The sequence below is a fragment of the Halichoerus grypus genome, chromosome 2 (assembly GCF_964656455.1).
Source record: "Halichoerus grypus chromosome 2, mHalGry1.hap1.1, whole genome shotgun sequence".
Lineage (NCBI taxonomy): Eukaryota > Metazoa > Chordata > Mammalia > Carnivora > Phocidae > Halichoerus > Halichoerus grypus.
The window spans coordinates 130,402,766-130,420,361 of NC_135713.1; the positions used below are offsets into that span (position 1 = coordinate 130,402,766).

The 17,596-nt window shown below is 39.3% G+C and overlaps 1 protein-coding gene across 1 annotated transcript in view; it reads right to left on the reverse strand.

Moving 5' to 3' along the window:
* Positions 1-17,345, reverse strand: part of PRRC1 (proline rich coiled-coil 1) — a 45,084-nt gene extending 27,739 nt beyond the window's left edge. Inside the window, exons 1-6 of the mRNA XM_036118379.2 lie at positions 17,187-17,345; positions 12,538-12,660; positions 11,513-11,902; positions 9,405-9,565; positions 6,712-6,814; positions 2,786-2,949 (exon numbers count right to left, since the gene is read on the reverse strand). Coding sequence (XP_035974272.1) covers positions 2,786-2,949; positions 6,712-6,814; positions 9,405-9,565; positions 11,513-11,902; positions 12,538-12,640 — 921 coding nt within the window. The 5' untranslated portion in view covers positions 12,641-12,660; positions 17,187-17,345. The remainder of the gene's footprint in view (positions 1-2,785; positions 2,950-6,711; positions 6,815-9,404; positions 9,566-11,512; positions 11,903-12,537; positions 12,661-17,186) is intronic.
* Between the last annotated feature and the right edge of the window lie 251 nt (positions 17,346-17,596).

Sequence of the window (17,596 nt, forward strand, 5' to 3'; positions counted from 1 at the left end):
TAGACCAGTGTGAAGACCACTGTTTGACTGTGGAGGTTTGATCAAGGTACTGCAACAGGTGGGCTGCTGGAGTGCTATTAAGTGAAAAATCTTTATTCTTCTCATGAAACTGATAGGGTGTTAAACCAAAATTGGAAGCAGATCCTACAATGAAAATGTTTTCTGTATTAGACTGCTAACTTGAGGAAATAAATGATTAATTTTAAAAACATACCCTTACACTTTTAATTCTGATGTTTACAGCTTAGACATTTTGATAAAACTGCTAGATATTCATTCTAAAGGACATCTAAGAGTTCGCATCTGTGAACCAAACCAAAATTCCTGCTCTTGAGGACCTTAATTCTTGTGGGAAAACACTATAAAACACAATGATAGAGTGCAGGAGAAGGTGCTGAGTACTACAGGAAAGAAAACAGAGGCGCAGAAGGGTGATCTTGGTACAGAAGTGTGGAATGTAGTACTAAACAGGCAGTCAGGACAGGCCACGCTGTGCAAGGAAGATTGAAGACTTCAAGAAGGTTTAAGAGAGCCAACCAAGTACACATTTGAGGGAGAATGTCCCCAAGAGAAGAAAGAGCTAGTGAAAAGGCTAAGCGAGGGCATGCCAGTCAAGTAGGAAGAGCTAGAAGGGAGCCGACGTGCCAGGCGCGAGTGAGCAAGGGGAAGACCAGCCGGAGAGGCAGCCAGACAGGGAACAAGCACCACGTTAGCCAGACTGTGTGGGGCCGTGGAAGCCACCGTAAGGAATGTGGGTTTACAATGGGTAAAATATAAAGTGCTGAAACACAAGTGACACGCTCTGACCTGTGACCTGAAAGGATCACCTGGCTACTCCGTTCAGAAGGACCTAGAGGGCCACAAGGTTACCCCATCAGACGATGCTAAAATCGGATGGCCTGGTAGAAGGCAATGGCAAGGTTCCATCACGACACTGCAGTGGCGGTGGGCATGTGAGAAGAGTCAGATGCTGGACACGCTGCGAACAGGTGTGGAGGACGAACACGATTTCTTAATGAACTGGACATAGGTAAAGAGAGGAGTCAAGGGTGACTCCAAGGTTTCTCACCTGAGAAAATGGAAGGATAGTTCTGCCATCAATGAACGGAGATGGACAAGGCTGGAGGAGCAGGCTTGGAGGAAAGAAAAGCAGATGGATGCTAAACATGGTCAAGTTTGAGACATTCAAGTTAAGGGGTTGAGGAGGCAACTTTTACATAAATCTAGTTGACATGAGAGGCCTGTGCTGGAGATAGAAACTTGAAACTGTCCACACACAGATGGTATTTAAAGCCACCAGACACTATCAACTCACGAGGGAGGGAATGTAAAGACAAGATCATTAGGGGGAACCAGCAAAGGAGGCACAGGGGAGTGAGCAAATAGTGAGGCAAGGAAGAAAACAAAAGTATGGCACTTCAGAAGTCAAGTGAAAGAAACATTAAAGAATAACAACTGTCTCAAAAGCCAGTGACAGGCAAAACAAGACGGGGAACACTGCTGACCTGCCCAGCATTCTCTGGGGAGTCAGGCTAAGCGCCTGATGGGGCCGGGTGTAAGAGAATATGAAGGGAACAATTAGAGATAAGATGCTGGCAATTCTTTGGAGGAGTTTTGCTGCAAAAAGCAGCAAAAAAATTAAGGTGGTAGATGATGAGAAGAGGAGGTTAAAAAAAATTTGTTCAAAATTTCTTTCGTTTGCTTTTTTCAGTGGGAGAAATATTTGTATGCTGATGACCTGTTCACTGTTCATTTGTTCTTACGTGTCTATATGCTGGTGGTAAAAAAATGTATGAGGGGACAGGATTCTTGGAACTTTAACCTTCACTGGCTTGAGGGGACCAGACCTAGTTCACTGGGAATGGAACTGGTTTCATGCAGATGTGTGACAAGTTTTTTAATAGTAACAGGCCAGAAGACAAACTGTAATATTGAAGTGGTGGTGTATGTGGTTGTATGAAATTTCTCTTTAAAATAAGTTACCCTATCATCTGTCCCTGTTATGGAGAATTTATTATGTATAGACTTGATCAGAAGATCCTCTTCTCTCACTATGGAAAAACTAAGGAAGCCTCTTCCTATTGATGTTATTATTGGTAATATTTAATAGGTCTCTATTAAAAGAGACCTTGGCAAACTCTGGTTATATATAGGTATTATACATACCTATAAGGTGCCAGGCAGTCAGGTCCTTAAGGCAAGGGAATTAAAAGGATGGAGAAGGGGAGGAATCAAAGCAAGAAAGCAAGAGAAAGCTTTCCGGATGAATGCTGAGTCCCCTCACCAAGTACAAGAGAAAAGGGAGACTTAGAGGGCCAATCTAGAACCTGCCTACTGGAACTCCATTACCACTCTGGAAACTTTCAAATATGTTAGAGTCCCCAAAACCATGAAGAAATACATAAGTGTAAAGTATTATTAATAGTGATAGTAATAAAAAGCTTAGAGAATTCTAAAGGTACTGTAATTTCAGTACAAAATTTTTAAATTCAGTAGGACTTAAAGGTTAGCACTAGGTTAAGATTTCTTTTAGGACTAACTACTCTCTGTGTTCTCTGCAAGTTGTTTCCTCCCCGGCCCAAGCATCAAAACCTACCCTGAGTTTCTTTAAATTAAAACTCCACTGTATCTTCATTACACAACAGTTGTCTAAATAAAAACCAAGATGATCAATACCTCAGAATGTAAAAACCCATTAGCTCCATAAAGAGCAAAAGATTATCAGAACTATGAAAAAATTAACTGCCAGTTTCTTTATGCTGAAAAAAGGGGTTGTATTACTCACTTTTAATCCAGCCGCATAGCCCACTGGCTGTGGGGCAATATTGGACTGTCCAGCTTCCCCTATGACCACAGCTAAGCCAAAGACCTCCTGGAAGGCATCTCGGATGGCAGCAACTTTTACTTCTTTATTTGAGGTCACTACAATATCCAGTTCACCTCCAGATTCTACAAAGATCAGAAGAAAATTTCAATTCCAAATTAAAATAATGAAATTCTCATAAGCAATGCCATATCCTAACATTTTATTAATAATTATTACTGACCTCACAAAATACAGCAAGATACAGATGATGAACTTTTTTATAGGCTGAGGAAACTAAGATTGATAAGGCCTTGCCTAAGGCCTTGCCTAACACAGCTACTTACTTAACGATGATGTCGGGACTCAAACCTAGGTCTGTCACATACCAAAATCTTCTTTTCACTACACAGCTGATCCATCACACACGTTTTCATCTCATCTAACATCTCTCATCTATTCCAAGTGCTTAGACCCAAACTACCACTTTTCCTGACTTAAAAATGAGCACTTAATGCATTATCTGAGGGAGTCTCATCTGCAGGCAGAAGATAGCACATATCTTCTAATGGTTCTGAGTATCCCATCTGCCACAGATAGAACACAACAGTTTTTTTTCTATGGAATACTGTTCCAGAATGTATTAGTAGCCCCACCTTAAAACAGCATTTTGTCGTCAAACAAGCTTGGGAAATACTTTACACGTTTCTTTCTTAGAAATTCACAATGAACATTAACATCAAGATTCTGAGAAAACCGGGGCGCCTGGGTGGCTCAGTCGTTAAGCGTCTGCCTTCAGCTCAGGTCATGATCCCAGGGTCCTGGGATCGAGCCCCGCATTGGACTCCCTGCTCTGTGGGAGGCCTCATTCTCCCTCTCCCACTCCCCCTGCTTGTGTTCCCTCTCTCTGTGTGTCTCTCTCTGTCAAATAAATAAAATCTTTAAAAAAAAAAAAAAAAAAAAAAGATTCTGAGAAAACCAAAAGTTAAAATTCATGACTTTAACCCAGTACTTTCCATACTTAATGTGTTCATGGAATATGTTAACATCTAATAACCACTCCTAGAAAGTTTTCCATAGATGTCAATTTGGGAAGTAATGTTCTAACAGCTATGAAAAAAGTTTAATTTTCTACTATATCACTCTATTGATTTCACAAGATCTCATTTTCTAGTAAGTTTAAACTTTGGATAAAACACTGCATTTTTTAAGGCTGCAAATCAAAATGGTTTTTCTGCTGTTGGTTAATAAAGACACACATCTATTATACACAAACTTCTAATACCATGGGGATGCTGGAGTTCCTAGGCCTTCAACTATTGAGCTATCACAGAAATGAATTATGTGGCTTGTGAAATCCAAGTTACACATTTAGGATACACTAGAGAAAATGAAAATGAAGACTGTTATTGATGATTACAAGTAATTTGTCAGAGTTGTAAAGAAGCCTGCACTAAATGAGGACTGCCATGAAATGTTTTTTATCTAGAAAACAGTTTAAATGTGGGAGTCAACTTTATCATACAACCACATCATTAAAAGAAAAAAAAACAGCAGATGCCACAAATGGGATATTTAGTTATAAATTATACAACTATTACTGTCCTAATATGCAAGCATATAAGGAAATGGAAATACCAACATATATAAAACTTGAAATGTAAAAAGGCTAAGATATGAAATAAATATTTTAAAACCTTTTTATTTTCAATTATTTTTAAAACCTATGTACCATTTAGACAGAGTAATTTGATCAAATACACCTAATTTTTAAAAAAATCTTTATCTAACATTTTGTGACATACCGAGTTCGAAGACCTAGTTCTAAGCATAGCGTATTTTGCTACTTAGTATTAATGGCTATCACTAGTAAATAGATTTATCCAGAAAGCTGTTTGTATGGTAAACCATTTTGCCCCAGAAACAATGCTACGCTTTTCCCTAATATGTTGTGGAACAGCTGAAAGTATCTTCAAAATACATGGGCTTTTTATCAAGTATCTTTTTTCCTAATAGGATGATCTATAGCTCCCATCTTGACTAGAATTTCATAAGTTACTAAAACCTAAAAGCATTGACTCCCATAGGAGAGAAGAGAACAAATACACTTTTTACTCATTTTTTTCTCCTTGTGGGACATGTCTCTTGACCCTATCTGAGTACCGTTCCACTGAACTTCAGCTCAAAAGGCTTTTTCAGCCTTTTTGTAATAAGTAGTGCCAACTTTAATGATGATGGGAAAAGTAATTCTAAGAACACAGGAAGCTAAACTGTGTTAAAATGCATTTCTAACAGTTCTTATGCTTTCCTGATACATCTGAAACTGTTATGGTGATTTCTAGAATATTTCTGTAAAAATACCTTAAGCTTTAATTCAAGTTTTGTTACATCAGAATAGTCTTGCTTTTGCTGCCTGTCAATAAGGTGTCAACTTTTTCACATCAGTTTTATTGCTTTTTATAGCTAACTGATTAAGACTATATATTGTTATGATTTCGCTAATAGACATTTCATTTTATATCTTCCCCTATAACCCCACCCCCTTCGTCTTTTGCCTTTTTCTTGATGTCAGGCTGACTATGGCCTGAGAATAAGCCTTGGGTTTGAGTCCTGACTTCATTAGCTCTGTTACCTTGGGGAAGTCAATGAGCTTGTTTCTTCACAGTAAAGTATCTGCCACCTCACAGGGCTTGTTCTAAGGATTAAGTAACTGCTTTCACAGTCTAACACAGTACCCGTTAAAATAGCAAGGACTCCAAAAATACTAATTTCCTTTCTTTCCCTCATTCAAAATACAAGCTTGTGAAGAAAAGAATATATATGATACATTAATTATGTCAAATTCAATTATTATGAACATTATAAAGCCATATCTAGGGCAGGGTCCAGTTTCTAAATCCTCTGGTAGTTATGAACACAAAAAACAATTCAGATGACTTAATACTTGATTCAATTTTATACTTTCAGGGAAGCAAAGTGGCTAAGTGCAAAAACAAATTGAATATGGGCCCAATCTAGCTCCACCAAGCTGTGTGGCCTAGGATAATCATCTCTCTGAACCCAGGGGTTCCTCACCTGAAACTTGAGAAAAATACTTACCTTGTAGAGTTCCTAAGTACTGCCTGGCAGAGCAAGAACTTAATAAATGATACTTCTTACTAAGGTCTTATTCTTTGACATTTACCACCAACAGCATCACGACTCCTGAAAGCTACTGAAAACCTCTGTTCTAGTACCTCTGTTCTAGTGCACAGCTTTGGCTTCCAAGTTGTTATCTTTAACAGAATGACTAATAATTGCTCACTGATCCTGCTAAGCAATTGTTTCTTCACACACTGGACATGTACATTTAAAATTAAATGGCAGACAGCATGTATGTCTCTGTCATCTGTCTGGAGAATTCTTGGGAAGGAGGATTCAAAGGTGGTTAAAATAGCTTCCCCACCAAACTTACTAATCAGATATCATTAATAAATAGATTAACTTCCTCTAAAAATATTATTCCCAGGTTAAGCATAATCACATTTAATTAAAACAGGTAACTGGACAATTATCAAAATCAAATATAAACAAAGCATCATTTCAAATGTCCTTAGTGAATAAAATTCATACAAAGCAACACTAACTGTATTTATAATTAAAATGTATTACTTACAATTGAAGTATACTAATTAGTATACTAATGCATATTGGTTTTACTCCTCCCAAAGTTCATTCTGTGGAGTTTTCAAAATTTATTTGTGACTAAGAAAAAGATAAATTAATAATACCAACACTAAGACTTACAATCAACTTACAACATAAAAGGATTTCCACTGATTACAAGACTATGGAATCACAGTGAGAGGCTGACAAAGGCAAATACTTTAAAAACGTACAGCAGATGCTGCTCTATCTTAAGTACATACTGATATACGGAGCCATGCCAGGGTCCAGCGTTGTAATCATGCTTTCTACTGAATGTTTTGTTTTATCAAGCATAGATTTCACCATAGGATTTCCGGCCACACCCTGCACAAGACAAATTAACATATAAACGCCCATTCTAAGTAAAGAACACCTAATGGTGAGAGAAAACTTTTTTAAAGTTTCTGATACATCACAGACCTGTAATTTGTTAAAATGTAAGAAAAACAAGGTTATGGCCATGTCAAATTGCTCTTAAGTTTTCAAAATGCTCACTCTCACCTTCTCTCTCCTTCTCATAGACCCATGCAGTCTGCAGATCACACTGTGAGGAGCACTGACCTGGGAAGTAGGTATACACACACATATGTGTGTTCATTTTATGGATGTATATATTCATACGTATTCATTTTATACATGTATACATACACACACATTTTATTTCTCTGTGTGTGTGTATTTTAATTTCATTTCACATCTACTTATTTCTATGAAAGACCAGGTAAAACTTATCCATCAAGGTCCCAAATAAAAACTGTAATTAGTCGTCTCCATAGACTCATACTTGGTTCCTTAAGAAAAAAATAAAAATATTAACATTTCTCATCCTTATTCCCCAGAAGCTACCTATTAATATATATTACTCTGCTATCTTCTACTAATGTTTCTTCTGTTTTCCTACTTCATATTTGTTGTGTTAATTCCCAAATTCTCTTTTAACCCAGATCTATTCCTCTGAATTCTTAAAACCACACTATTAAACAGAAGGAACCAGGTCTGAGTCTTCCCTTAACGTGCTATACTTCTCCGGTGGTAAAAGGACTTCAAGGGAGCCGTGCCCCCTGAGATGGCCTCTGGCTAACAGGCCACCTTTCCACCTCTTCCAACCTACCACTGAACCAAGGTGAGTCAGAAAAAAGCGGAGTCCATAACACGGGTATTTAAAACTGTCAACCAATCCTACGCGGGATATTAAAAGAACGATTTACAAGACATGTAGAGCTGAGCTAATGGACACACTGACACATGCTCTTAACCAGAGAAATAAGGAATAATCCCTGTATGAAGAAAACTTTAAGAAGTACAGAAGGATTAAAAAAAAAGAAGCTTAGGAAAATACCATCTTTATGAAACATAAAGCTCAAATGTAGTAAATTAGTTAGCCACCTACCAATTTAAAAATATTTAATATATAATTAAGTTGCAGCCAAACCCTCAGAATATTGGGAGGAATGTGACAGAGTAATCCCAAAATTCATTAAGAGAAATAAACAGAAAAGACTAGTAAAGAAAAATTCTGAAGTAAAGAGAAACTGGCAAACTTATAAAACTAAATACTGATACATCGTTATGAACGCAGAGACTTGGAACTGACCTTTCTTTCTTTACTCATCAATGCATATTCCCCATCCCACCCGAGCAGAGTAGACTTTCAATAAGTATTAGCATAATAATAAACACAGTTAACAATAACTAAAATAGTAGGGTACTATTGCAGGGACAGGCCAAACAGCAGAATAGAACACAGAGTCCAGAAACTGACGTTAACAAACAACTGCATAACTAAGATAAAGATGACATATCAAAACACTGGGATATGATGTTGGAACAGTTGAGTAAGTGGTTGGAAGAAAATTAAGTTTGACTTCTACTTTACATAATAAAGTTAAGTGTCAGAAACATTAAATTGGTAGGTATTAAAAAAAAATGAAACCATAGAAGAATTAGAAGAAATCACAGAACATTTACCACATACTGTGGTGGGAAAAGGTCATTCTTAACATAAAAAAATGAAAAGAAAAAAGACTACTGAAAATTTAGAAGCTTTTGTGTCACAAAAGGGTAATAAAATTTAAATGTATGATAAAAGAGAAAACGTCAATAAATGACAGCGTGTAATAAAATATTACTACATGAGGAGCTCTTACAAATTCATTTAGAAAGGAAAATCATCCCAATTCAAAAATGGGCAAAGAACAGGACTAGAGACTTCACAAAGAAAAAATACAAACAAAAAAAATATGAAAAAATGTTCAAATTTGGTAACCAAGAAAAGCAAATCAAAACGAGGTTATTTTTTTTGTCTATCAAATTAGAAAACGTTCTATTTCAAATTCATAATGAGTGCTGGCAAGTGAAAAATGCTGGGACAGTCTATTTTGGTATAACCCTTCTGGAGAGTCATTTTTATCAGTAATTTTTAAAATGTTCACTCTGACATTCACCAGGAATTAATCTCAATAAAACAGAGATGGGCATAAAGATCTGCATGCAAGAGTGCTCATCATAGTTGTATTTGTAAGAATTACTATTAGAGAACGCTAAAGTACATTAGTAAAATATGGGAAATAAATGCCCCATGGCATGGAGGGCAAAAACAGCCATAAAGAAAAAAAAATTTTCTGAAGAATATTTATGACTGGGAAGATGTTCCTGATATATGCTAGATAAAGACAAACAAAAGATACAAAATAATGTCCACATGTTACTACCCGTTTTGACTTACTAAAAAAATTACACCTACACAGATATGCACATAAAAAAGACTGAGAAGAACTATAGAAAACTAGTAATAAGAATAAAAAGAATTATTTTTTCATTATACCATTCTATATTTTCAAAATCATTCTAATGAACATCTAATAGTTTCAAAATTAAAAAGTTCAGTATAACTTTCAAACTAAATACCCCTTACCTTAATAAAACCCCAGAGTCCACCAGCAGACGCCTCATCCTGACCTCTACCAACTCGAGGATCTTCTTGCTCCTCTGGAAAAGTAATGGCTGATGTGGTCCCTGGTCCCTGGGCCAGAGATGTCAAACTGGCTTGCTGAGTAATGGGAGTCGGCAACATACCTAGTAAATGGCAAAAATTTCTAATATATGTAATTTATTTCATAAACTATTTTCTATAAAAAGAAGATACACTATAGGAGATAAGTAGTTCAAAATAGCTTTAATAATGTAAATATATACTCAGGCATTTCAAGACTGAATGCACTCCAAGAATCACCCAAACCTTTACAAAATACAAATGAAACAAAATTCTGAAGAAATTTCTTGACCTTTTTGTAGGCTTTTTAACTAAACATTCTGAAAATGGACAAAATATTTATCAAAAAGTACTTCCTGTTGGTCCCATTTAGCACCTGGATGTGGGCAACTATAATTCTAATCCCTTCAATGCATAAAAATAATTGATGTAAGCACCCAAGCCCATCATATAAAAGCATGTAACAATTACTACTTATTTCATATGCCCTACTTTAACTCAAAAAATAAAATTCACATATTCGAAGACATAGACATAATGCCTGTACTATGCAAAAAAATTTTATTTGTAAAAGTAGATTAGCAAAGTTGGATAATAAAAATCAGAACAAAGCTGCTTCTTTTCCTAAAATGAGAAGTAACAGGCAAAAGATGACGAGGATGAAGTTTTGATACTAGTTTCCAACAACCATTCCAGGGAAGCCAAGAAGGTAGGTGTAACCGACTTAGAAAAGATGGCCCATTACCATAAACTTAAGGCACACATGAGCTTTTATTTGGTTTTAAATTTCTACCTGGCTAAATAAAACTACTCCCTGGACCATTCTTGTCCAGATAACCTTTTAAGAAAAGCTTTAAAGAAGACTCTCAAATATCACCCTGGTGTCTCTCTGTAAGTATACAAAATATTAGAACAAGTATTTCGAATTTTATCTGACACTACATACACTATACATACTTTACATTTTACAACACACAAAATTTATCATTTACTAGTAACATCAGCTTTATTTTGATAATATAAATGTCAAAACGCGAGAACAGAAAACTCCAGAGATCAAAGATAGGAGTTAAAAGTAATGTAGCAAAAAAGAAAAAAAGTTAAAAAAAAAAAAAAAAAGGCATGCAGAAATACTGAAACACTCAAACAGTACTGATGAGAAAGTGAAATGGTGCAACTGCTTTGGAAAACAGTCTAGCAGTTTCTTAAAAGCGAACAATTCCACGCCTAGTTATATACCCAAGAGACATGAAAATATGTCCTCACAAAAACCTGTACACAAATATTCATAAAAGCAGTATGTGTAATACCAAAAAGTAGAAACAACACAAAAGTTCATCAGTGGATGAAATGAATCAACAAAATGTGGAAGGAAAATCCATACTATGGAATACTGAGCCATAAAAAAGAATAGAGTACAGACACATGCTACAATGTGGATGAACTTAAAAAATATACTAAGGGGAACCTGGGTGGCTCAGTCAGTTAAGCGTCTGCCTTTGGCTCAGGTCATGATCCCAGGGTCCTGGGATCGAGCCCCGCATCAGGCTCCCTGCTCAGTGGGGAGTCTGCTTCTCCCTCTCCTCCCTCTGCCCCTCCCCACACTCGTGTGCTCGCTCACTCGCTCTCTCAAATAAACAAAATCTTCAAAAAAAAAAAAACTAAGTGAAAGAAGTTTTCACAAAAGACTATATATGGTACGATTCCATTTATATGAAAGATCCAAAATAGGTATATTCAGAGACATAAAACAGATGAATGATTGTTTGGGGCTGTGAACATCGGGAGCAAGTAGGGAGTGACTGCTAACAGGTAGAGGGCTTCTTTTTGGGGATGATTAGAAGGTTCTATAACTGATGAGAGTGATGATGGCACAACTCTGTAAATACTGTGACAACTACTGAATTGTATCCTTTAAAGGGGTGAATTGTATGATACGTAAATTATTTACCAATAAAGCAGTTATTAAAAAACGTATTTAAACATTAGCTGTAGTCACTTATTTCAAAGTATCAGTAAGAGAGAATTACCTGTTACCGGAGGCGCAGAGAAGGACGGCATGAGGGGCGTCTGGGGAGCTCTTCCTGCATGTCCCCTTGTAATGTCGTAAGGTGCCCCAACGGAAAATCCCGACGTGGGAGGACCAGAAGAGGGTGCAGATAAAAGAGTGCTTGGGGCAGAAGATGAAGCCGGGAAGTGGGACAGAGGAGGATTACTGAAGGCAGCAGCAGGTGGTGGAGAGACAGGAGGTGGGATGGAAGTAGCAAGGGCTGGAACAGAAGGGACCGGTGAAGGCGGCACGAAGGGCAAGGGTGCCGAAGGCCTCACAGGAGGGAGGGACGGCTGAGGGGTGGAGTACGCGTGTGGCGGCAAGGACTGTATGGACGACACATTTGGAGAAGAGAAAGAACTGGTTGCAGCTAGAAGATGGGGAGGAAAAAAACCCACAAAATTGGAAATGCTTTTCACTTAGTTTTCAAAGTATCTCATTACTTCTTTATTGCAAAATTTAAAAATTTAACAGACCATAACCCAATAACTTTTTTTTAATGTGTTATTTAAAATATACAACACATACGACTAAGTGCAAATGACTTTCGACTCCCCTAAGTAAAAGTAGCAGTTATATAAAATTGTTATAGTCCTGTTTGTAAGTAGATCTTTTTGTTTTCATTCATTTTGCTATTTTTAAAGAAAATAGAGCCGTTTTTCACCCCTGCTGTTTTCAGCATAAAAACCTACACCGTGACTCAAAAATTTTGGTCAGAAGGTTAATCATCACAAAGTCATCGAACACAAGACAAAACTAACACATGCTTTTTAGGATATTTTTGTCCTAAGAAGATGATTTATAGTCAGTATGACTACAGAGAACAAAAGTTTACCCAAAGCAAAATATACTTTTAGGCTTAAATAAAAAAGGTCACTTCCCTTCATCCTGGCAAAAGATCAAAGATGTTTTCATCTATGTATTTTTCTTTTAATTGACTCTGAGAAAAGTTAACGGTGTCGTTCCTACCCTCCAGACACACGAGGTGCCGGCACGGCCACATACCTAAAGGCAGCGGGGTGGAAGCCACAGCAGCTGCGGCCAGTTCCGCGGGGTGCGGTGGAGGGGTCCCCGGGGGGGTTGTCTCTATTCCGCTCTCTTCCATCATTTTTCTTCAGTTACGGTTTACTGTAAAAAGAGAGAAATGTAACATATATTGCACAGTAATCAAGTGTATTTTTAAAAAATAACTTTAGAAAGAAATCATCAAGACACAGAGGTCTATACGATTTATAACGCCACTTATTTCTGGATAAAGGATCTGTCAAAATTCCTAGGAAAACACTGTCTGTGTAATATGCACATAACATTTTCATACACATACTTTATAATTGGGAAATAATTTTATGTTAACTATTTGTAAATTTCAAACAGTAACTCACTAATATAATTTTCTGCCACATGAATATACGTTAGACTTTTATCTACATTCCAGTTACTACTACATTTAAAATAAAAATATATTTTTTTTTTCTTTCTCCGTTAAACATTATATATGGGCTATTTCTGTTAACATGAAAAAAAAAAACTGAAATGTGCTCAATTCCCAGTGTCCCTGGTTCACATTTAAAATCATACTTAGTGGGGCGCCTGGGTGGCTCAGATGGTTAAGCCTCTGCCTTCGGCTCAGGTCATGATCCCAGGGTTCTGGGATCAAGCCCTGCGTCGGGCTCCCTGCTCCACGGGGTGTCTGCCTCTCCCCCTCCTTCCTGCTCGAGCTCTCTCTATCTCTGTCTCTCTCAAATAAATAAATAAAATATTAAAAATAAATAAATAAAATAAAATCATACTTAGTAATGGCTAAATGATATGTCTCATTTTTTAGAAATGTTAACTTCAGCAAAAATGTTATATGGTAACTAAATAGCAGTCCTAAGATAAAAATGGATTATAAAATATGGGAAAACTTCCTTAAAAATTACAAACTTTCAAGTGTGTCTCAAGTATAAAATCAAAACTTCTAAATAAAACTTCTGTTTTTGATTTTGATGTGTTTAGTCATTTAACAAATACTCAGTGAAAGTCACTTGCTTGATAAGCACTGTACTGGTGCCTCTGGACATACAATGTAAGCAAAAACAAACAGAAAACTTACAGTCCAGTACAGGAGAGGATCAAATAATACCACTAATGTACAATGAACTGTAGCCTTAATTATGTGCTCTGAGGGTAAGAACACCATCCTATTTGAGAAGAATACGATTTTCCGTTGAGTGAGGAAAGGAAGTCACATACAAACAGAGATCTGAAAGATGTATAGAATTTAATTAGGCAAGGAAAAAGAAGTAAACAGGGAAGATTCCAGAAAAAGTGAATATACGCTATGTATACCAGCCCTGTAAGGCAGAGGGGACAAGACACATTCAAGAAAACCCATGTGGCAAGGAACAGGAAAAAAAGAATGAAGACTGGAGACACAGGCAAGAACCTAGACCGTGTTGAACCTTATAAACCAGGTCAAGGAGTTGGGTTTTTTAAGAACAGAAAGGCACCTTACAGCATTCAAGCTGCGGATGACATATTTGTCTTTTAACTTTTTTGAAGAAATTTTAGATTTGTAAAAAGATGCAAAAATAGACCAGAGTTCCTGAGTATCCTACACCCAGCGTCTCCCACCAACAGCCTCTTACCTAACTGCAGTAGAGTGATCACACCCAGGAAATTAACACTGATGCAATACTAGTAACTAACGATTTTATTTGGATTTTCACCTGTTTCTACTTGTGTATGTTTCTGTGTGTGTGTAGTCCTATAAGTTTCATCATACACAAAGACTCATATAACCAACACCACAGTCAGGATTCAGAACGGTCCCATCACCCTAAAGAAAGTCCTTCATGGTGCTCCTCTGTCACGGCCTCCCACTGAGCACAAGCTGTGACAACGGACTATTCTCTATCATTTTCTCATTTAATGAATGTTACCTAAATAGAATCATACAGCATATAACATTTTGAGATCGGCCTGTTTTTAGTCAATATAATGCTGAGACCTATCCAAGTTGTTGGATGTAGCACTACATTTTTTTTTAATTGCTGAATAGTATTCCATTTTACTGATGTGCCACAGTTTATCTACTGGTCTGGTGAAGGACATTTAGGCTAATTCCAGTTTTTGGCAAGTCATATTTGTGTTCCGAAAACATTCCTTTGACCACAGTATGCAGGTTGGGACATAGGGCAGTCAGAGTAAATGCAGAGAGACTATTAAGAAGGACAGAAGTAATTCATACAGGAACTGAGAACTCCCAAGACAAGTGCTTCTCAAGTGCCGGAGGGGAGGAGAGTGATCTTGCCCCCAGGGGTCACTGGGCAACGTCTGAGACATTTTTGGTTGTCAGAACTAGAGCAACTACTGGTACCTAGTAGGTAAAGGCTAGGAATACCACTAAAAATTGCACAATTTACAGAAAAACCCTCACAAGAAAGAATTACCTGGCCCCACGTATCAATAGTGCCAAGAGTGATCAGCTTTGCCCTAGACTAGTGTGATGACAGGGGAGACAGGGAAGAATGAGTAGATTCAAAAACTGGATATGGGGCATGACTTGCACAACTAACTGTATAGATGGCTATGCATTCACTAAGATAGGGAATATGGGAAAAGGTCAAGATGTTTGATGTCTTCTTTTTTGGGAAGGGGTATTATGCACTGTTTAAAACTGGACATACTGAGTTTAAGCTCCTGGAAACACCCAAATAGAGATACTGACGTGGTCTGCGGTTTAGCAGTAAGTGTAGGTTTCTTCAGTTTACTGACAGTCTCTAAAGTCATGTTCTGGGATAAGGTTATCTAAGAAGAGAACACCAAGTGAAAAAGAAAAGATGACCCAACTGATCCTTGAAAAAGTGCCTGGCAAAAGATGAGCCTGCAGAGAAGAGTGAGATGACCAAAAAGGAGAAAACCAGGAGAATGTGGTGTCCAAAAGCCAAAGAAGTTCCAAGGTGGGAATGGGCAGCAGTGTCAAATGCTGCAGAAATGCCAAAATAGGGTGGTATCTGAAAAAATGCAGTCGATTTTCCAAACTGAAGATATGAACACAGTGAGAGCAGTTTCCTTGGAAAGAGCGGGGCTAGAAGCCAGTTTCAACTGGACTGAGTAGGAGAAGGTGAGGTAGAAATACACAACACTTTCAAAGAGCTTAGTTGTGGAAGTAGAGGAAACATCTATGGCATTTAAATAGAGACCAGGGATCAGGGAGGCACCCTCTTTTCACTCAGTACCTCTACACCAAAGGGAGATAACCTGGAACACAAACAGCCTTCTGGGGACTTCACTGCTCCCTGCCAAAGCTACCTCTATTCATCTCCCCATCTTCCTCCTTACAGATGCTACCAAATCCTTACACTGGCCACTGGAAGTCACATTTAAAGATAATCTTGATCCCTAAAATTAATGAATGTGTTGGCAAATAGCCTGTGCAATAAAAACAACTTATAACCTGCAATAAAGGGTCAATTTCTTTCAGTCTTTAAAAGACACACTAAGAAATGGCTTAATGACCTTATCAAGCAAATTTTGTGTGCATAAATATTATGCCTTCTTACTGAAGGAAAGCTACTGTGAAAACAGTCAAGTGTCAGCTGGTAAAGGTTTTAGTGCATACCGCTCATCAGCATAAAAAGTGTTACTAATGTATCAACATTAAAGAAAGTGATGAAAATGGCTTAGAAAATTGAGTCCTCAGTCTCTGGCTGACCCTCCTCTTCCAATTTGCTTCCATTCTGGTTTTTCTGGTACAAAGTAAATGGCTACTTATAAGAATACAATAAAGAAATGGAATAATGCAGCTTTGATCAAAGTAAAAGCATTAAAAGCAATTATTATTGATGTTCTAACAGATAACGAACTCCAAAGCAGGACGTGAGTTTTGTCTCTACATTCTCAGCTCTGATGCCAAAATAAACTTCCATAAAGGTTAACTGCATGAAATAGTGGCTGTGAAGGAAAAAGACCGGAACGCCAAAATGTCATGCTGGCAAGCAAGTACATGTTGTCACTCAAAAACACCTACTCTGACTGGCAGAAATGGATATAAATTTTGCCAATCTAAGATAGGAGCTACCTTGCAAATTTGCCGGAAACCGGTCCCAAGAACGAACAAAGAGCAGAATGCAAAAGCTGGGGGAACCTAGGGGAAAATAAGCTCCTTCCCACTGCCGTTCCCGGTGTGTGGACCCAGGAGTCGGGAGAAGGCGGGAACAGCCGAAATCCTGTGCCTGGAGACAGCGGCCTCCCCGCAGGCTCTGCCACGTCTCCAGGCCGGGCTGGGCCGGGCTAAGGTCAGCGGGCGCCTGCCGCCCGTCCCGCTCCGGCCGCCAGCGCGCTGGAAGGCGGAGCCAAACGGCCAGGGGCGCCGGTCTGGGTCCGCGCCCCGGAGCAAAGGGCCGGAACCAGACCCAGGACCCGCACCCACAGTGCTAAGCGCGGCAGGGACTGCTTGTCTGGCCAAGGGCCCCGGTGCCCCGGCCGCACCGTGCACGCTCGCACAGCCCGCGCTCGGGACTCGACAACTGCGGGGCTCCGCCGCGACCCTAACCATTCCGCGGCGCCGGCCGGCCGGCCCGCCCACCTAGCAGGGACTGCGCCCGTTGGCGCCCGCATCCCATCCCGCCGCCCGCCAGCACCCGCGTCGCTGCTAGGCTGACGCTCACCTGGGGGGCCCGAGAGAGTGTCTGCGTGGCAGCTGGGAAGTGCGAGACAGAGAGTTCGGGGTGCTCAGACCACGGCTCCGAGAAGACCACGAAGAGGCCGGCAGGAGCTCGCGGCCGCGCGTCCCCGCCTCCAAAATGGCCACCGGAGGCGCACGCCCCTACGGCTGCCACGTCGACCGCGCGCCGCCCCGCCCCGCCCCGCGCCGCCCCGCCCTCCGGGAGCCTCGTCTCGCCCTGCCCCGCCCCGCGCCTCGCCCCGCCCCGCCCCGCCCTCTGGGAGCCTCGTCGCGCCCCCCCCACGTCCCGGGAACGCAGGTTAAACTCGTCTGAGTACCTGTGACCTGAGGTCCTGCTGCCCAGGGACTGGGCCCCGGCCCCTTCAAGAACATTTCCAGTAGCACGGTCATGCT